Consider the following 23,296-nt stretch of genomic DNA (forward strand, 5'->3'; position numbering starts at 1 on the left):
TATAAAAGACATACTGCAATGGCTATTAATACTTATACAGGTGGAGGATAATTATATTATTCCATAAAGGCGACCCTTGCTGAAACATGATTTACTTGATTATATTATCTTTTCTAAACGTGTGGCTCTTTTCCCGTGTAACCATAAATGTAGATATTATTATCACTGAGATAGGATCACATTCTCTTGATTTTTCATTCTAGACAATGTATTGAGCAATTGTAACTTGTAACTGTAAACGAAACTAAATAACGTCCTTTGCGCATTGGTCATTTTCTCTTTTATTTTACGTTGATGCGGGTACTTGCTTTCATCCTAGTTTTCCCTTGGGAAATTAAATCATGTCCTAGCCTGTTTGAATTGCATAACCATGCTAAGCTTGTTTTGACTCCAAAAGTCCAAAGTATTAAAGACGGAACGTAATAAGCAATAGGGTAGTAGTGATCGGGTAATCGTTTATTTTATCTGGAGCAAGGTGTTGAATATGGAGCATTTTGAGAGTGTATTGTTGAACGAGTAATCGATTATTTTATTTAGAGGAACAGTTTTCAGTGTTTTATTTTTATTGTTATTTACTTCAAATTAATCTAAATATGCATATAATCACAAAATATGTTGCCTAGAATTTTCAATTAAAGTCATAAATTTTTCATTAAGATCAATAAAAATATTTTAAATTAATTATGTTTAATTAATGATGTCATAAATTTAATTTTCATTCTATAAATCATGGAATTATGTGGTGTAAGTGATTATTATATCTAATAATACTATTTGTAATTCAAGACATGATTTTTTTAATCAATAGGTATTATGAATCATATTATATCTAAAAATTAAAATTTACAAGTTAACTTCAACTTATAAGTTTAACTTATTTTAGCTTCCTATTTTCTTCTCATGGAAGTATTTAGCAACAAATTTATCTGTACCTAATTTATAAATTAGATGTTCCAAACTTGCCCATATTCTAATATGAGAAAAAGGGTTGTAGAGGAGTCTTACTAAATAACAGCAGTTGTTCTTTTTGTTGTCTAACTAACGATGTTTTCCACTACATGTAAATGTAGTGTTGGGTCATGGGTGCATGCGGTGATGTAACCGATAGTTTTCTCCAGGTGACTACACAAAACACCATAAAATGAAAGATATATATATATATATATATATATAACACAAACATGCAATATATTAATTTTTGTGGTGTATATATCTTAACTTTGATGGCTGCAGGAACTATGATCGACCTCTCCTCTTGCATTGTGAAATGTACAAGCTAGCTAGCTTCACTTGTTTTATTAGGAGCTAGCTGGAGTGCCGGACAGACATATATGCATGATATCTATTCACATGCAGTAACATCTTCACTCTTCAGCACCTCATCACAGCTTGCTGAAAGTGACACAATTGATAATATTTGTTGCAACTTAATTACTTGTCCTTACGTACCCTCTCTCTCTTTCTATGGAGTACTTCCCTAGTAATTTGCTACTTTATCCACCCCTCGTTTAGTTGTCAACATGCATGGTGGAATCCAACACATGTCTGCGATTTTATGGTACACCACCAATAATTTACGTACCTTATTTATCGTGATAACGATGTAGTCTGTGGATAATTATATAGCATGCAACTTGATCATATATTAATTTTACGTTGCCGTGTAAATAGTGAACATTTGATAAGAAACCCACGATAGTTTTCTTTAATATTATTCTCTCACCTCGGTAGTTTTAAAGACACGAAATTATACGAGTAATTTCTCAAATATTAAAAATTATGTTATTGGAATATAAATATGAGATGAAATTTCAACACATGTTAAATATTTTAAAAAGTATTTCAAATTAGTATCTATATATTAGTATAAAATATATCAATTTAGGGACTATTTATGACACGAGATCGATGAAATTCTTTGCTTATTCTTTCTTTTTACTTTTATTTTTTTTATTGTGTTAGTTTTTAAATATCATTCTTGAAAGCAAAGTAATTGGAGGCCTTAAATCTTTTTTTGTGGGTAGGTAATATGTTTGAGATCATATGTTTTATTATCGGTACAATCATATTGTATACTAAAATATCTTCAATGGGAAGGAGAAAGAAAAAAAAAAGATTAGTTCGTAGCTAAAGATTATCTTAGTTGAGATGCCTTAGTCAGTTACTTAAGAAATTCGTTGGTGACAAATGATCATCCAATAGATACTTATCTTGATTGATCAGTCCATTATTATAAGCAGACATATGATAAGTACCGGCGGGAAGGAATTCACACGTTACTTCCTTCTCATATCTACTTAAGAAATATGTAGTGAAATTAAAAATTATTATATTAAAATTAAAATATCCTTATTTAATATCTTCATATTTATATCACTAGTAGTGAATATTAAATAAGAATATATTTGAGAAAAATACATTAATTTGACTTTAAAATTTTAAAACATTAATAGCTTTAAAAAAAACTAAAAATTAAAAAATATGGAAAGGAGGTACCATGTGCTAGGCTGCACAGAGAGGATATGCACTCTTGTATATATAAATATTGAATTATAACCCAACGGATTAAAATTCACTTGGTCAATTTTTGTTTGCGATAATTGCATAGTTTATATTTAAATTTAAATAGTATTTTAACTTGTGCTTAATGTTAGATAAATGCTTACTTTTATATATAATTAAAATTCATAATAACTAAATATCTTTCAATATATTAATTATATTTTTATTTATAATAAACAACTTAAATTATAATATAATTTTATTTTTATCTATCAACAACTTATTTAAAAAATATAAAATTTAATTTAATTAATGATAAAGATAAAGGATGACAGATTAAAAAATGATAAACAGTAAATATATTTAAATATAAAGATAAAAATATAAATGTAGTTTGAGATATATAGTTGAGAAAAATTTTGTGGATGTACAATGCGTGAAATATACATCTAAAAAGAAAAATGATATTAAAAAATCTAATTGAAAGAGAAAAAAGAATGAGAGCTTCACTGGTTAAATTATATATTCTAATTTATAATATGATACAATATTCTCTACAATGTGAAATTTGTCAAAAGCTTAACAGGTGTGTTAGTTTGTATATAACACACTTTTCACGTCTTTTTTTTATTACAAGTTGAAATTCATATAATTCTACTACATACCTAGGAAACAGGCCATTGTATAAAAAATGTAACTTATATATTTAGTGATCGAGATTTATAGAAATTTCATTTAATTATAAAAAAAAATATATGTCAGAAAGAATGTGTGATGCGTTGTTATCATTTGAAAATTCAAAATATTATGTAGTAGAGTCTGCCCGTCTCTCTGTGAAGCTGTGGGTAATATTATGTTTACAGTGTTTCAGTGACATGCTTGGTTGGATGAAAAGAAGAGTCTGGACAGAGATATTTTTATAAAATAAAAATTTCACTTCTAAAATTAGAGAAATTTGAAATCACTCTATTAAAATCCCTATGAACTTCTTTTCTCTTCTTTTAATTTGTTATGTATCCTATGTTTTTGGCAAAGGGGGGAAAATGAGTGAGGAAAGAAAACTTTAAAATTTAAATCGCAGGAAAAATGAAAGAAAAAAAATTATTTCTAAAAAACAATTATTCTTTTAATTTTTTTATTTTCTCTCTAATCAAATAATGAAAAAAATACTAATAAAGTATCCTTTTTCAATCACTAATAAAATAAAGTATCCCTTTTCAATCACAAATTAATTATATATATATATATATATATATATATATATTCCCGCTCTTTAACTACATTTTCTTTATTCTATTGAAATCACTCTCTCTTCTTCCCTAAAATGCTTATCACAGACCAAGACGTTGAAATCAGCAGAAAAATCGTTGAAATCACGTGTCAATGAAAGCATTGGTCCATATCAACAAAACTGTCGGTAACAAAACCCTATAAAAAGAAGAAATGGAGGTAAATAGCTCACATTTCATTCCTTTTAACAATAGTAGGATTTAACAATAAAAAGTAGTATAGTATTTAAATTTAAACAGTACAGTAAAGCTATTAATTTTGGATAAGAATAATTTTAAATTCTCCATTAATATCATCATTACTAATTTTCTTATTTCTCTTGTAAGGTAACTACTACAATTATGTTTTATATCTTTGGCATCAAATACATTTATTTTTTATTTAATATTTTTTATAGAATAAGAAAAATTCATAGAAGAATTGAAAAGAAGATATATTACTTATTAATAATTTGGATGCCATGATTTTTTTTTTAAAAAAAAAAACATCCGTCCTTGCTCCCCATTCTTCTTATTTCACTTGTACAGTTAATAAGTCCACAAGTTGAAAAAGTATTGGATGAAGGCTTCTAACAAACTTCTGTTATTTTGTTGTAATTTTGTTATTTTGTTTTTCTTCTATTTTTTTTTATTGTTTTCTGTTCCTCCTTTTATATATATATATATATGTAGCTCGTAATTACATGTTATATCATTGTTGTAATCTTCGTGTAACTAATCAACTGAGATTTCTTTTTTAATATCTTTTTTTTTTTCTTTCTTCATGTACTTTCTTTTCAAGTTATTACTAGATTAATAACTTCAGTATCAGATGAAAGCAACTTGTTGGGTCATACAAAAGACAAGTGTTACAAACTTGTTGGCTATCCTCCAAATTACTTCAAGAACAAGCCTCAACATACTCTAAATCAGGTAACTGATTATGATGAGTCCTTAAGTCAAGGTGCCACAAATAATCTAACCACTGTTCAATGTCAATAGTTGATTAGCTTCTTGACAAATCAATTAAAAGCTGAGAACAATATTGATACTCTTGCCACAAATGTTTCAGGTATATGCAAGAATACTAATTTTGATTTCAATGAATCTTATCATTATTAGATTATCGATTCAGGAACAACCTCGCATATATGTTGTTCGAAAGAATAATTTAATTCTTTTAAATATTTACAAGATTCTCATATTATATTACTTAATTCCACCAAGGTAAAGGTTGAAAGGATAGGAAGTATAAAACTAAATAATGACATCTTCCTGCACACAATGTATGGTTTATTCCAACATTTAATAACTTCAATAAAAAAGCCAGAAAGAACCCTATTCATTTTGTCATTGGCTCATTGCGTTGAGATTGTCTGATCGATCACATGACAGTAACATTAATATATTCAACTATTTTGTGCCTTATCAAATCAAATCAAATTGCAAACAAAGTAACTTTGATATATTCCATTTCTTCCTCCAAACTTATGCAGCATATGTATTATGTATATACGTTCTAATGTTACTTCTGTACAATATTTTTTTTTATAAATATTAACCGTTAATATTATTAGTTTTTTAACGGAAAAGATGACTCGTAATTTTTTTTCTCTTAATCATCCCATCCATTTTATATTTACACTTCTTTTGTACATTCCTGCAAGCTAGCATTTATCTTTATTATTGTTTATCCTATCTTATTGAATTAATATTATTATCACTATGAAATAGAAACATTCCGTGTCTTTCTAGATTTTAAATAATAAATATAAAAAAATTAAAAAATAAAAGTTAAATATATTTGATAAAGAGTGATAGAATAAAAAAATTAACAATTTAAAAGTAATAAAAAGTTACGATAGATAGAAAAAAAACTTAAAAATAAAATTATCCAATAAAATACCAACATCAAATAGAATATTTCTTTTATTATCCGTATAGATTATATATTTATATTTAATTTGTATATATCAATGTACAAAACACGCACGTAAAACTATCCTTGGACGTGTAAGGCTTCAATGCATTGTAATCAACGTGTTGGATTGGAAGAAGGACACGTGTCCAATTAGTGAGGGCTGACAAAAACGAACGGTGGTGAAAAAATGGCAACGATGTATCAACTTGTGATTTATGAAGCACCTTAAAAAAATAACACGTGTAGTACAAATTTGACTGGATGCCACGTCACTGGGCCCCACTTACCGGGAGATATTATGTGATCCAACTCAAGCTGACTCAGTTATGACAAAAAATCAGCCAAAGTGGACCCCACACACATATATGAAATCCTCTCTTTTTTGTTTTCATAAACAAACTGGATTAATTTTATCATCAAAACGTGTTTTTGGTGTTAACTGTAGTATTAATCTAGATTAGGTCAGAGAGTTTTACATCTTATAATTTTTTAAATTTTATCAAATTTCTATTTAACCTTGTACGGCTAATTTTTTAAATTATTTCATGCTTGAAAAATAATAATATGAAATTTTCAAGTGAACAAGTTAATAAAGAAAACCAAATTTACTAAATTTTTAAAATAAAAAATTGTTTAATTTAAAAAATTTAAAATTACACAAACCCAATTAGAAAGACAAAAATGTTAAAATAAACCTATTTATAATTTTGAAATAATTAATATTATATCATTGGTAAGATTCAATTTGAATCTATACTGATGTAGACCTACTATACTCATAAGAAATCAAAAGTCAGCAACCAATTAATTAATCACGCTCTTTCCAAGGGATGATGAGAGTGTGTTGTCCTCTTTTAGATTGCCAGCTTGGGTGCAACTTTCTCTCTCTTTATCCAATGTTTTAAAACGGAGGGTTGCTTTTAACTTAGTGGATAATAGTAGTAGTTATTTAGGTTAAAGGTGGATAAATTAACATGTTTGTACTAAAGATGGAAAACTAGAAAATGAAATGGAAAAGCAAGATTTTCAGGGAAGGACTTAGTATCTCCCAATTCTCAGGCAAGGACACTCCGGCCACTTATAAATAGCAAAGCAACCTTTCCACAACCATGCCACCCCCACCTCAATTTTCTCCTCCTTTTGTGCTTCCAACTCTTTTCTTTGTTATATTATTCTCTTTCACTTTCTCCCAACCCTTGGAATCGACATGACTATCCTCATTGAGCAATCTGATCACTTTGGTAATATTTTGTGTTTTTGTTTGTAATCTTTAACTTTTTTTAGCAAAATATATAATTAATATTATTATTATTATTATTATTCTTTGAGAATTATAGAGAAGATTCTAATATTGGCAATAGAGGTTGGCGGGTTTTCCTGAATTTACAAGGGACATGTCTTTCTTTAATCTAAACTTTTTTTCAAAAAAAGAAAAGTGCAATATTTGTAATTATCCGTCTAATGACCGGAAGAAAATAAGAGATTTCATTCCTATAACTTATAGTTTAAGATAAAATGGCTTTATCTGTTTATTTTTCCATGAATTTTGTACCATTGTGTTGTGATAGTAATTGGTGCAAAATCTGTCTTTTTTCGGCCTGAAGCACACTTTTTTTGATTTGGAAGTGCAAAAAGGTTCTCCCAATTGTGTGGCTTTTCAGTTACTAGGTTTTTAAAATTGCAGGGGCTGAAGTAGAGGCAAAGACTGAACCAATAAATGAGAGGGAACTGGTGTTGGATGGTGGATTTCTGATACCACAGACCAACTCATTTGGGCACATGTTTAGGTTTCAATCTCCATAACCTATTCACACCCATTAATATTCTCGTTCAATTTTTCTTATCCAAATCCAAATATATATAGAACAAAGCGACTCGCCAATTTTAACTTTTTCAATAATTTTGTCAACGTTAATTTGGGTGTTACTGACTTATTATCATGATAAATGATGACGAATGGAGTATCTTCTCTTGGTATAATGCGCGATGTGTTTTACGCTTTTAGCTAAACCGAAGAAAAATATTTCGTATTAAAGTAGAAAAACAAAATATAAATATTAAGTACTCCTTCAAACCGTCCAAAAAAAAAAAAAAGTACTCCTTCAAATCCTTGACTTGAATTTCTTGCACTTGCTTTCCCTTTCATTTTCTTTAAGCTTTTTTGTGTTATTTTTTACTTTTGGGATGGAAAAAGCTTTTCATCTCACAATTGGTAATAGGAATTCATCCTATCTGTTTTACTTTTGGTCAACGGAATTCATGCTTATAAGTTTATCACCGACAAAATGAGTTTTTATTATTTATGTTTTTGGTCGAATAAAAGGATTGCTGCCCATTTTTCTTATGGGGTTGAGTTATCGTTAAACTTTGGGCCAGGCCCATCAAATCCTAGCCCTTCAACAATCCTACTTCCTTTTGAAAAAAAAAATTATAGTATTTATGCCACCCCAAAACTAATAGCAACATACCCTGACTCGTTTTATGATCATTTTCAGATACCTTACATCATTTTTTGAAAATTTCCAATTTTAGAACATTTACATTTTTTTAAATGTAATTTTCTTCAAAATTGAGGTAAAATAAACCACAGAATAATACTTTTAAGAAGACATGTTAGGGAAAATCTCAAATTCATACTGGTAAAATCAGTTTTAAGCTCATTTTCTATATATTGGTGTGATACTCGTAAACTATTTGTACGGATGAAATAATCACATTTATGTTGTTAACAACCTTTTCCTATTATTATTAATGCAAGTAAACTAAACGATTAGAGCTATTAAGAATTCTTGGTAAAAAAACATGAACAAGATACTACTAGTCATTTCACTTGCCTATTTTAACTCGGGATTACTAAAAATTCTGAAAATGAAAACTGGTTAGATATGTTCATACGTTAAAATGCTGCAAGAATTATCTTATGGGTGAAAATCTATCGTAAAACAGGGCTTATAATGATGCTGTAAGTGAGAGGCGTGAAGGAGTGGAGAACTTCTACAGAAAAAATCACACTTACCAATCAGTTGATTTCGTAAGCATCAACCACAAAAATTGCGTTTACTATGCCCTCCCCTCAAATCTCAAATCTTAACTCATGTTTGCCACAATTTTGGCTAGTATATTTTTAAAATTGTAAAGGGGTGAAACATTGTATTAATTAATTTGAGCATACATATCTATACAGGTGAAGAAAATGAGAGAGGAGTATGCAAAATTGAACAGGGTAGAGATGAGCATATGGGAATGTTGTGAACTCCTTAATGAAGTGGTGGATGAGAGTGACCCTGACTTGGATGAACCTCAAATTGAGCACTTGCTCCAGACAGCTGAAGCTATAAGGAGGGACTACCCAGATGAAGATTGGTTGCACTTAACTGGCCTTATCCATGGTACTTTCTACATTCTAAATCTCTAATTATCCCCTTACATGCATTGCTACTTTATACTTAAAGATATCTACTTAAAAGATCCTTTGGCTATGATATAGTTTTTTTTATTTTTGGTTTCATATGGACTATTGGAAATGAAAGATAGGAAATTACTAGAAAAACTCCACTTCTTATACCACAAGCATTTACCAGTTTGGTTGAATGCAGATCTCGGCAAGGTGCTGAATTTGCCTAGTTTTGGAGGACTTCCTCAATGGGCTGTAGTAGGTATGTGAGATATTTATATAGGATTGACACCTATGGTTAAAAGGTCATATCTTGCATGCCTTCTTTGCAATTTCTAGTTAAATCATCAACTAATATTTGATATTTACTATGCTCATACAGGGGACACATTCCCAGTTGGTTGCAGATTTGATGAATCCATTGTTCACCATAAGGTAAATCTATCAATTCATTTTCTTTTTGGATGGAAAACAATATATATATATATATTAAAATTAAACACCTGACATGTGTTGCATTCCCACTACAGTATTTTAAGGAAAATCCAGACTACAACAATCCAGCATACAACACTAAATATGGGATTTACTCAGAGAGATGTGGACTTAACAATGTGATGATGTCATGGGGACACGATGACTACATGTATCTAGTAAGCCCTTGGAAAATCCTAGTAATATATGTATTATTTATTATTTAGAATATTTAAGGGTATTATTTCATAAATTCTGAAAGAAATGTCTAAAGTTTGGGTGCTGTCTTAGGTGGCAAAGGAGAATAGTACTACACTGCCCTCTGCGGCTTTGTTCATTATAAGATACCATTCATTCTATGGTAAATCAAACTTAGAAGCAAAAGCTTAGTTCATAACGTATCAAATTGGACCATTTGCAATCTTAGTTGATCCACTCATTTTGTTTTGCAGCATTACATAGGGAAGGAGCCTATAAGCACCTGCTGAACGATGAGGATGTTGAGAATCTGAAATGGCTCCACATTTTCAAGTAACACTACATCTTATTAATTAAATATATTGGTGAATGGTGACTGGCTACTAAGTGTGTATTGTGCAAAGATATATCAATTTTTTCTCTAACTTTCTTCGGCATATATACCTGCAGCAAATATGACCTTTACAGCAAGAGCAAAGTTCGAATTGACGTTGAAAGGGTCAAACCATACTATCTCTCCCTCATTGAAAAGGTTAGTACCGTTTGGAAACTTAGTCTCCTTTTCTTTCAATTTAAATTTTTTTTCTTCTAGTTTGTAGTTTGTACTAAAGTGTCTTTCTTTGCTGCAGTACTTCCCTGCAAAGCTGAAGTGGTGAAGAGTTAATTGGAGCCATGAAGTGCCAATAATTTACCATGATAGCCAACTAGTTTTGTATGGAGTAGAGAGAATTAATAAGCTATAAAGCTGTTGTTGCAGTGTGGTATAAGATATTCTTGTAAGTTGTATGAAATAATATATGCAGCTATAAAGTCCTATCAGAAATATTTTTCCTTTTTTTTGTTTTTTCTTTCCCTTAATTAAGGACTTCTCACATAATGTGAAACTATTTAGCCTCTTAATTAATTCTTTAACTGAGGGTTTGTTAAAGTGACAAATTCAAAATTTCAATGACGGATCTAGGATCCGGGACCAATGAGGCAATTTGTTTAAAAAATAAATCTAATAATATAAACAAATGAGAAAAAGATTTAAACTCATAAAGTTATAGATGATATTTTTTCTAAAGAATTTTCCCCCTCTAGATGACAAGGGCATTGTCCCTAATAATATTACAATTACAATTTAAATTGAATAATGCAAATAAGTAAAACAAAAAAAAAACTTAATGGATATTGTATGAATATATAATTTCTATTTTTGAAACACTTAGAAAAAAAACTACCAAAGTTCTAAAAAGTTAAAATTTAAAAGGTTAAAAATTTAAAAATTCTAGAAGATATACATAAAGTAACTAAAAATAGAATAGAAGAAATGAATTGAAATAATTTTAAAAAATAGAAGTTGCGTCATATACATACGTGACTTTAATGAAAGAACCATCATATGCATACTTGACTTTAAATTATTTTACAACAACGAAAATTTATGAAAATAACATAAGAAGTGATATTTTAACATTAGCTATTAGAGGATATTATATTGTTGCTAAATAATCTGATATGGGCAAGAGGTAACAAATGTTAAAATGCTTCTTAACCATGAAATCAACATTAGACTGCTAAATAACTTAGATGTTGACTCTTTTGGTTCATTTGTTGGTTACAACTAATGAAATAAAACTTGTTTATCTCTTTTGGGAATAAATAATTTTCACGATTTTTTAGTTTCTTAACTATAAATAATTTTCAGGATTTTTTAGTTTTTTTAAGTATATTTTTTAGATAATTATGTTATCAGTAAGAAGTATCGTCTATCTTTTTTAGAAAATCTCATTAATTATTTAGTGGGATTCTCCTCTCGATCTTAATCATATTTTTTTTTTCATTTATAAGACTCAAATCTAAAAAATTATTTAAGGAAATCAAATTGTATCACTCAATTGTTGATTTTTATATATATATATATATAACACGAAATGTCCCTATATATAATATGTGTAAATTAAATACTTTGGCACGGTGATAATTGATAAAGCATTTGCAGAAGTAACTCATATATACTAGCTTTATTTTATTTTTAATAGCAACTCATACTAGCTTTATAAAACAAAAGGAATTTAATTATCATACCAATAACTAACTAATTGATGCAAGCTTACAAGTGCACCAAATTATGAAACTAATATACATTAAAAAAATATGAAATATCGTTTAAGAGATTTATGAATGAATTACTAATTATTATATAAATTTATTACAATTTGATGACAATTATTAGAAATAAACTAAGCTAAATCTTTATTTTATAAATTAAAATTTTATTAAACAGGAGCTTGCATTGAGCATAATAAGTGCTCAACCTATTATCAGAAAGAACAGAGATAGAAGATATATCAGAATTACTTCATGTATTGATTATTCCTCTCAAAAGATATAATATATTGAGATGTGTCCTGGTGCTTAGTTTGCTTAAGTGTTGGATGTTTGGTTTTGGTCTGGTGCTTAGTTTGGTTAGGTGAGTAGTGTTTGGTTTTGTCCATGCTTAATTTGGCTGGGTGTTGGATGCTTGATTATGCCCGGTGCTTAGTTTGACTAGGTTTCCAGATGAGCATTAATCAAATTATTTTCATTTCTTCTTTAAAATGTCATGTGTAATTATTTTTATTTAAATTTTATTGTTTAGAACTCTTGAGATTTGAGAATGTCACGTGTAAGCATTATTTTTTAAGATTTGAGTTTTTTCAATTGATATCAAGTTTGTATGAAAGTTAGTATATAATAACCTAAAAAACATTGGATCAAAGTTAATTAATATATAACTTAAATAATATATATATATATATATATATATATATATATATATATATAGAGAGAGAGAGAGAGAGAGAGAGAGAGAGAGAGAGAGAGAGAGAGAGAGAGAGAGAGAGAGAGAGAGAGAGAGAGAGAGAGAGAGAGAGAGAGAGAGAGAGAGAGAGAGAGAGAGAGAGATTTGTAAAATTACAACCTCAGTGCCCATCAACATTATTTCAAGGGAAAGTGATATTTTATTTGTATCAAGATCAGACACTCATCGCATCCTTAAAATTCTCAAAACTATAATAGAGTTCTAGTATTTTGCAGTGATAGCAAAAATCAAGCCGCAGTTCGAAGCAATTTGAGTGAAATCAAAAAAGAAAAAAAGTATGAATTGAGAAGTGAGAAAACACAATAATTTGCTATAACGTATGGGATATTTAAATATTGGATTCTAGTAATTATACTAATTGAGAATTTCAATTATTAAAAATCTGATTGTTAGCAATCAATCCTAACAATTATTTTAAATTAAAAACAAATTATAATATTTTTTTGGTGAATCAAGGGTATTACTTGTCCGAGACTGAAGGACTAATTCCTTCAAGTATGGGAGATCCATTTAAATAAATGATATCTTCAAACAAATATTTTTTTCAATTATTTTTATTATTATGGTAATTGTTTTTTTTTTCTAAACACCATAATCACATGACTCTCCATACTCCTTTTTTTACGTTAGTTATATTTCAAATTATATTATAATGTCTAGAGTTATATTGGATCCTTTAAATGAATATGGCAATCAAATTATTTTCATTTTCTCTTAAAAATGCCATGTGTAATTTTTCCTTTTTCTTTTAAATCAATTTATTGCTTAGAATTCTGTCATATATTGTATAGATAGATATCTCTACACAAATTTATATATAATTTACTCATAGTCAAGCTAGACCAAATTAATTTGAAAATATCTGATTTTCTATGAATAATTTTTGTAGTTTTATTTTCAAAGGTAATAATTTCTGTATAGTTAGTGTTTGCATAAGACTCTAATCTATATTATCGTCGTCCCACAATCACACACCTTACAATCGACACGTCTGAATCAACAAATAATTGATATGTAGCTTTGATTAGTCCATCTAGCTCACTCAGAAAACTACAAAATAACGTACAACATATTGACCACAAATAACGTACAACCCGGATTTGAGAGCTCTAATTTATAAGGAAATTTGTTTTAAAACCAGATAAAAATAATTTTGATATATAAATTTATAATAAAATAGTATACTTTTCTATAAAAATAAAAATTAATTTTTTAACGCTAAACAAGGCATGAAGGCACCAATAGATGTGCAGTCTGGTAAAGTAGTTGTGCCATCATTTCTTTCCCGACTGGCTCTTGCTGATTAACTTGATTAAGTGAGGTTAGCCATTCTACCAACAAACAAACCAACAATCATACATAAATATTCTTTTATTTTAAACATTTTATTAATTTTTTTTCTATCACATGATAAATTTTATAATATATATATATATATATATATATATATATATATATATATATATATATTATGATAACCAACTTATGATAACCAGTATGTAATGATCACCGCTGCTTAAAATTTCGTTAATTAATTGTTTGTGCATGCCGATGCAGTACGTCAATTGAGTCCTGAACTTCAATCAAACTAAAAACAAATGATTATGGTACGTTCGTACACCCCGAAATCATTTTTAAATATGACTAATTTTGTTTTAAGATAGATGGTAATGGTATTTGAATATTTTTTATTTTAAACACATCATCAATATTTTTCATTTCTTTCTTCGTGTCACACACTATAGATTCATTTTCGGTATATCAAAAAGAAAATAAATTAAGATGAACATTTTTAAATTAAAGAAGAATTTAAAAGTATGAGTCTCATATCATTTTGTTATTCATTTCTAAAATTTATTTCTGTCGCTAGGTGTTTAATAATCTTTCAACTGTACATTAATATTTATGTACGGCTATAAATAACTATTCTATGTCGATAATAATTACTAAAGCGAGAAAATATATGGTTTCCATTTTAAAAGATTGTTTAGGTACAAAGAAGACGTGTATGATCGGATATGGAATCTCTTAATTTTGAGGATGGAAGCAGCAGTGATTATAAGTTGGCGTGACAAGTACTGAGGATCGCGGAATGTCTGGCAGCCATTACAAATTGACTTTGATAATGTGTTTGGTGAGTACTAGGTTTACTTTCACTTTGCTGAAATTGAGCAACTTCCCAATGGACAAAAAAGAGTCATTAATATCACCCTTAACTATGAAACCCTTTGGTTCTTCAATACCTCAAACCAGTCACCATTACTCCTCAGCAAACAAGTCCAGGCTCTGTTAAGTTTGACATCATCAGTGCCACACGCCTTTGAGATTTATAAATTGATAACGCAGCTTGATTCACCAACACACACTGCAGATGGTATGTTATATAGCTTTAATTTCTTTGTCTAGCTAGCCATTATATATCTTTCTCTATTGCTTACATATAATAATTAGAACAAAGCATGTGTTAATTAATTTACATATATACTTGCAACATGTTTAATTACTTTATGCTATTCGGGACCTCAAAAGCGCTTACCAGATCTCTAGATTGAATTGGCAAGGAGACCCATGTGTTCCAAAGCAATATGCATGGGATGGTCTCATTTGCAGCTCCTACCACACCATTCCAAGGATCACATCCTTGTGAGTACAAATTGATTAACCTTCTTCTAAACTTTTAATTTTAATTTCTTCACCAACTCCAACACCATCTACGGTGCATGCGACACACACATTCATGCCACCAGATAGAGGAAAAACAATAAAATCCTTCTTAAGTATTTGATGATGAATTGCCATGGCAAATAAATATTATGTTAATCCTAAATGACGAGCAGGAACCTGAGCTCAAGCAAACTGAGAGGGGAGATAAATATGTCATTCTCACACCTTACAGAACTAGTATTCCTGTAAGCACTTATTAATATTCTTGTTCATTCATTCTGTTTTCAAATATTAGCATTGAGTATACTATTGACTAATTAGGTTTACACGCCAACTCCTAATATAATTTCTGTAATCTTTAACACCAGTGACTACTTTTATCAATAAAATGTTACTCTGTTCCAGGGATTTGTCACACAATGAATTGGAAGGACCTTTGCTGGAATTTCTAGTAGAATTGCCAAAGTTGAAAATTCTGTAAGTTTGGAATCTTTCTAATGACTTTCAACTTTATAATTTTGCTTGCTACACTTAATCACTCAGGCAACATATAATTCACTATCTTTGCAGTAATGTAACAGGGAACAGGCTTTTGGGTCCAATTCCTAAGGCTCTCAAGGAAAAGGCAGATTGGCAATTAAGGTTTTTAATATAGTATTATGTATTTTATGGTTTGTTTGTTTCCCATCTTTTGCTTCATTTGATGTTCCCATCTTTATAATGAATTCTGACCAACAACCAATGTTAAACAGCGAGAGAAATTAAAACATGAATAAAGAAGAAAATGTGAAATTTATATTTGAGCAGCATCATCAATAAACTAGCTAATCCAATTCCAAAACCTTACCCTGTTAGAACTTAGGTGGAGGTGTTACCCCTCACTCCAACCAATTACATGGAATGATGAAACCAGTTGTTTACATGTTTGTAACAGAGTCATGTAAATTTCCAATCCATGATTGTGGCAATACAGAGAATGAGGAAATTAAACAACAACATACACAATACATATAACGTCTAATTTTTTGTCTTTCTCTCTGAGCTTTAAGTAAACTACATGTCTTTCTTAGTAATGTAATTTGGTTGTTGTACTATACTATGCAATGATAATCTATCCTATATATGATAATTGATAACTAATACCATGGCTGATAATCCTGATCTTTGCGTGTCAGACTCATGCAAAAAGAACTTTGTTACACCACTGGTTGCATCACTTTCATCAGCACAAGGTTATAAGGAATTCCGATCAGAGGTTAGATACTGCAATTATGTTAAACTTTGAAGCTTGAACGCATAAATTTAATTTTGATTTTAATAAAGTAATATTTACACGGAGAATCCTGCAAGATGTTATCCAGTTAACTTTGATAGAGCTTAAATTTGAAATGCAGGCACAACTTCTAGTGATTGTTCATCATAGAAATTTAGTATCTCTCATTGGATACTGTGGTGAAGGTGAAAGTAAAGCATTGATTTATGAATACATGGCCAATGGAAATCTCCACCAGCACTTATCAGGTAATTAGATTTTGTACTTAAGTTATTTGTTAACTTGCATAATACATTTAATATGTCCAACTGGTCTTGTCCATGCTTTAAGCTTTAGCCTTGGTGGAAAATAAAACCTAGTCTATGATATCTTTACGATATCATAATAATGAGGATTAGCAGTAAGGTAGGAAGGCCAAGCGGAAGAAATTTTTCCTATTCAAAATGTTTCTATGCCTGTTTCTTTTTTCCGTATGAACCAAAATTAAGTGTGCGCGTTAATCTTTTTTTGTGTGCAGTGAACAATCCAAATGTCTTGAAGTGGAACCAAAATTAAGACTTATTATAGCCGTTGATGCAGCCCAAGGTATACAATCCACTTTTATTTTGAACTATGGCAGTTTATGTTTCTTGTTCCATTTTACTCTTATTTTATTCTCTATGGTTTCTTATGGATTTTCAGGACTGGATTATCTTCATAATGGCTATAAACCTCCTTTGATACACAGATTTGAAGCCTTCCAACATATTACTAGATCAAAGCATGCATGCCAAGATTGCTGATTTTGGTCTATATAGAGCTTTTGGCAGCCATATTGATTCTCATATATCTACACTAACAGCTGGTCCACTAGGTTATGTTGATCCAGAGTAAGTAACAGTATACAATAAATAAGATTGGCTAGAATTCAATCTTTTTGTAGCATTTACACTAAATTTTTTTGGTTGAAGTACTGGATTTATGGATTTTAAACCAATCCACTGAATAAATTATAATGCATCTCATTGGCCAAATTACATCATAGATAGTGTTCTCTACAATTTCATTGTTATATTTGTTTCTTTTACTGTAGATTTGGATACTCCATGCTTTTATTCTTACCAATTTGACAATTATCGATCGGACGTGTGGATGTAATAATGTTGTTAAACAATTGAGGTAAATTTACAAATGCACTTATTCTTGATAATTACTCATTTAGTTTGAAAGATACGAAGCGTCATCTATTTAGAGCAAAAAGACTTCTTTATTTTGGTTGATAATTCATATAATCTAAGAATGTAGCAAAAACATGCAATAAACAAGCTTCAAGTCACTTATGCAGTTTAAATGCATGTTTGTTTTCTTAATAGATTTCAGAGAACTGGAAACTCAAATAAGAAGATCTAGAGTGATATCTACAGCTTTGGGATAATTCTGTTCGAGTTAATCACTGGCCAACATGCAATATCAAGGACGCCTGAAAAAAATATTCACATCCTTGAATGGGTTATTCCCATAGTTGAAAGAGGAGATATTCATAACATTGTTGATCCGAAGTTAAAGGAAGCATTCAATGTCAATTCTGCATGGAAAGCTGTAGAGATTGCCTTGTCTTGCATTTTACCAACTGCAGCTGAAAAGACCAGACATAAGCCAAATATTGCCAGAGCTAAAGGAATGCCTATCTTCATAAATGGATCAGACACATGACAAAAGAACAAGAACTACAATTGAATTGACTTCATTACAGATTGACTCAGAAATTTCTCCCTTAGCTAGGTAGCCACCATACGATAATCTCATATTAGTGCTATTCCATGTCACACATAATGTCAAGGTACAAATAATTTGTAGTTTCAAAGCTTTCTAGGACTAAAGAGTCATGTCCAACTACTACATATACAGGGAAAGTGATGTTTATCGCAAAGGATTTCTGAATTTGCTTCCTAAATAAAATATCTATGGAGTAATGTGCATGGAAATGTCACAAGGTGCTTTACTCTAGGTGCTGGATGGATATGTATAATATATATACTTGAAATAGTATGTGTGAAACTGTGTATTGCTCTCAGTATGTTGCATCATTAAGAAGAATACTCATCAAGTCTGCGTGTTTGAGATTGTGTGATTTTGTGTCCAATGGAGAAGCTCAATGTGGAACAGCTCATCAAATTTCTCAACTATATTTAAAATAATTTTAAAAATTATTATGTATTTCTAATTAATATATATATATATATATATATATATATATATAAATTCTCTTATCTAACTTTTATATTCCAGTTTATTTTATCTTATCATAATTACCTAAGAGCCTTTAATAAGTATTGTATAGATAAACTATAGTAATAGCGAAACAAAACTGTCCTGACTGGCAACAACTACACCATACTCTTGGTTCCCCACCACGTCCCCTTTTTCTTGCATCCGTTGAAGAATGGCACACACCAGTACACAGTGTTTACTTTTTAAGCATGGAAACCTTGTCTATGAACTTTTTTTTTTTTGTTTAAAATAATATTCTGATGGAAGCCTATTGAAAACTTTTTCAAGATGGAATCTTAAGAAGTTTGTTTTCGGAGGAGAGGGGGTTGGGATCGATTAAAATAATTTCAATATGCACAAACTTTCTAAACTTATATTTTAATTTTTATTAATATAATTGTATAGTTAATCGCCTAGCTAAATATTACTCAGATAATTAATGGGCTTGCAAAATCATGCCATTCTTGTTGGAGTACTCAATGCCCGACATTCTCAAGTGTTTGGTTCTCTCAAATAAGTGTGGTAACTAGCTTATTGTTCCATTATGTATATTGATTTTTTGTTTTGATTTTATTTTACCACTCTAAACATAACAACACGTTAGTTAAATCTGATATGGTAAAATGTATATACATTTATTTGTATGAATTAATAGTGATTTTCCTAAGCTCAACTACTAGTATTGCTTTACTTGAAAGATACACGCAGTTGGTAAAAAAAAAACTTTATCCCATTAAATACTACACAATTTTACTCCAGAAAAGCTGAACTCAATTCCCAAAGGGAATTATGTAATTAAAACAATAGATTTTGAAAATTGAAATGCTTAAAGATAAAATGAGAAATCAGTGTTCAATTCCCTCCATATATAAAATTCTCTTAAAATCAGCAACAATGCACTGTTAATGAGATTATTAGTCTATAACAAAATGGGTATCAGGATAAAAAAAAATGGAAAAGTTTCTTGAATTTCTTCGATGAAAACGAGGAACATGCAGCTCCAGAGAGACTAAAATTCTGATCGTGTGAATCTGCCTGCCGTGTCGCAATAGTAATTATTTATACAGCAGCACCCATGCAGCTTTAGGTAAACATCTTAATGAAAGAGTCCTTTCCCATCCATGTCTCGTGCCTGAAGACTAGGGCAACCAGCATATATTTAATTTACTGTACTTATTGCTGAACGTGTATTGCCTGGACGTAAGACGTTGACCAAACTTATAACTTACATTATCTTGTAAAACTTCAAAAAAAAGAATAAATATATTGAAAAACTTCAAAACAATAAATATTTTCAGGAGATAAATTACTCATATCATAAAATTAAATTTAAATTATGACATTCACATGCGTATAACATATAAAATGCTCTACAATTTATATTTAATAATCTTTTTTACACTCTTTCATTTTTACCCTTAATGTTAGATCTATTATCATAATCATAACTATATATTATGGTCTGTTTGGCACAAATATCTTATAAGACATTAGTTAAAATTAATTTTTAATACAAAGTTTAAAGTTACTTAATAAATCAATTTATTTAATAAAAATTATTTTATAAAAATTGTTAAGATGAATGGTAAATATAAAGTTATATCAAAATATGTATCTGTATGATTTTATTTTGTATAAAATATATTTCATTTTGCAGACAAAAATATATTTTAAAGTATTTTTTTTTTGTTTTTAGTTAATTTTAAACTCTTATAACTTGCTATTCAAATTTATAATAATTTAGTGTAATAATTATAATATTGAAGGTTCAAATGAACACAAAAATATAACCGCATCTAAAAAAATATAAGTTAATGAGATAACTTTGTTTACTAAACATCGCTATTTTAATTAAATAAACTTATAAATTAGTTAGTTATAAGTTAACTAAAGGGACTTATCAAATACTTTCATAAAGTTGGTTGATTAGAATAATGATACATAAATCACTTCTTTCTTTTTTGCAGCAAAAAGGATAAAATTATATATCTTGTATGCAAGTTCTTTACATTTTTATTATTTTGTTCTCAAACCAAGTTAACGATGAAATGCATATATATATATATATATATATATATATATATATATATATATATATATATATATATATATTGATATTAAATAGCTTTTATTAGGATTTAGCAATACATTACTAAATTAGAAAATATATTTAAGTGATGGTAAAAACGTGAGAAATTTATCAAAATTACGTATTTTTTTCTAGTCTGTATAATTACTGTTACTATAGTTCTGTTTTTAAAAGACATTACTGTTATATAGTCGCTAGTGCCTAGTTGTTTATGATTTGATTTATATAGAGCCTCTCTTTTTTTCGAGTAAATGTAATTTTGAATGTGTGTGTACAGGATAGAAGAAATAAAGAAAAACCTAAGATGCGCAGGGACTTGATTGAGCTGAAAAATATGAAGAATTAAAGGTAAAAGAACTCATTTTCACTCAGCGTGCAATTTTTACCCCTCCTCCCATCAAATTTTGTTTCCCCATTTTTCATATCCTTTACATCCATAGATGTTGAATGATTAAGAGGAATAACCAATTATATATTTTGTAAAATAATCTATTTAATTTCAATTAAATGAAAAATGTAATAATGGACCAAACTTCATTTATTTTCATGTGTCCCACCTAACTAGAATTATCCTTTAGATAGAAACCACCAATTTTAGATCAAATACATTTAATTTGGACACGCACATTGGTTCCTAACAAGGGTGTAATTGAATTATACTTATGTTAAACTATAGCAATGATATTTAAATGAATTAAGTTGAAGTTTTATAAGGTTGGAATTAAAATCTCGTGAATAATTTATTTATTTAAATCGATAATAAGAATTTTATTATCCTTTGTTATTTATATATTGATTATGAAAATATATAGAATTTTTTCATGAGAGTCTTAAAATTAATTTTAAGGTTTATTTTTAGTAGTAATCAAGAAAATATTAGTTTTTTTATTTACTAGCTAGATTATGAAAATGTAATAGTCTAAATTTTTTTTTTATCAATTTCATATACCACACATTGAGTACATATTTCTATTTGTATAGATTATCATAGTATAAAACTGATAATTAAATACTAGATTAATAAAATTAAAAATAAATTAATAAAATTTTATAAAAGTAAAAATATTAAGTTATAAATTAGTTAAACAAGTCAAGATCGCTCAAGCTTTTTTTTACCAAGCCAAACTCAATTTTTTAAAAAATTTAAATAAATGAGTCAACTTGAACAACTCATTTTTTTCATAAGCCAAACTTAAGTTTCAAAAGTAGCTGATTCGACTGAACATTACGCTCCTATTTATAAGATATAAAGCCATTGGCATGTGAAAATTTAAAAGTGCATTTAAACCTGTTCAGTTTAATTTGATTGATAAAAATATAGTTGTTCTTAATTTAAGTAGTTGAGAGAGTTTTAACAATTGAAAAATGCAAAGAGTGAAACCACTCACACATAAAATAGAAAAAAAGAAGATGAAATGACTCACATGAAGTGCAAAGAGCAAAGAGGGAGGGAGAAGCGTGAAGAACAAAAGAGTTTTAGTGAAGGTTTCAAATGGATCGAGAAGAAAAATGTTTGGACTTTTTGGTTGCCTCAGATGCAGAAGGAAATGACGCCTTTATTATTTTCCATAGGAAAAATCTCACTAAAGTGGAGATTTAGATTTAGCTAATTTAATTTTATGCATAGGGGTGGTAAAGTATAATGGTCTATATTTTAAGTGACATATGACCAATAATTTATTATTTTATCAAATAATGCACCGTTATATTTTAAAGGATCTAAAATCCACGTGATTGTTTTGTAACATCCACATTTTTGTCATAATTAGATTCCAGAATTTTCAAAATTTTAGGGAAAATAACCCATGCATAGCATATGAGTAGCATAAATATTGTCATTCTCATTGTCATTAGCCCCGAAAAATCGAGTAATGTTTCTTTTCATATCTGATATTTGAGAGTATTCTTTTTATTCTAGATCAATAAATGAGTATAACTTGCTTATTTATTCATTATAAATTTTTTATTATTATCTCTTGGATTATACGTACGTGACTCGCGAGGTATTCCGACGAGAGCATATATGTTGATGACCAATTATTATCAAGTACTACTTCCGATATTTTTCTTTTATCAGAATCAAATAATTAATTTATTAATATAAAAAACAGTTTAATTAATTTTAATGGATAATATTATTTAAAATTTATTTCAGAAGTATTGTTAGAAATAATAAATTTATAGTTTAAGTGATAATTATATTTAATGTTATTACGTAATTTAAAAGAATTTTTTCAGGAGAACGTGAATTTTATTGAAAATTATAAAATTGTGTGGGTTAAAAAAATGTGTTTAAAAGTGTGTTATCTAACACATTTTCTTAAACATGCTCTCGAATATTAATTAAAATTTATGAAAAGTTACATATTTTGGCAGTAATAAAATTGTATTGCAGCCAAAAAAGCATTCCTTGTATTA

At 28.7% G+C, this 23,296-nt stretch overlaps 1 protein-coding gene and 1 pseudogene across 2 annotated transcripts; both read left to right on the forward strand.

Moving 5' to 3' along the window:
- The first annotated feature begins 6,509 nt into the window (after window positions 1-6,509).
- LOC100809388 (inositol oxygenase 1) lies at window positions 6,510-10,596 on the forward strand. Of its 2 annotated transcripts, none has more exons than NM_001369341.1 (11): window positions 6,510-6,932; window positions 7,376-7,478; window positions 8,638-8,722; window positions 8,876-9,080; window positions 9,288-9,347; window positions 9,468-9,520; window positions 9,616-9,738; window positions 9,851-9,920; window positions 10,012-10,090; window positions 10,208-10,289; window positions 10,387-10,596. In NM_001369341.1, the coding sequence occupies exons 1-11, from the start codon at window positions 6,899-6,901 to the stop codon at window positions 10,411-10,413; spliced, it is 921 nt and encodes a 306-aa protein (NP_001356270.1). In that variant the 5' UTR covers window positions 6,510-6,898; the 3' UTR covers window positions 10,414-10,596. The 2 variants fall into 2 exon arrangements, with proteins under 2 accessions (NP_001356270.1, XP_040872819.1); XM_041016885.1 differs by having other exon boundaries at window positions 9,273-9,347; window positions 10,387-10,580.
- A 4,506-nt stretch (window positions 10,597-15,102) lies between these two features.
- Window positions 15,103-18,608, forward strand: LOC100796084 (probable LRR receptor-like serine/threonine-protein kinase At1g05700; annotated as a pseudogene).
- The last annotated feature ends 4,688 nt before the right edge of the window (window positions 18,609-23,296 follow it).

The sequence above is a fragment of the Glycine max genome, chromosome 7 (assembly GCF_000004515.6).
Source record: "Glycine max cultivar Williams 82 chromosome 7, Glycine_max_v4.0, whole genome shotgun sequence".
Taxonomy (NCBI): Eukaryota; Viridiplantae; Streptophyta; class Magnoliopsida; order Fabales; family Fabaceae; genus Glycine; species Glycine max.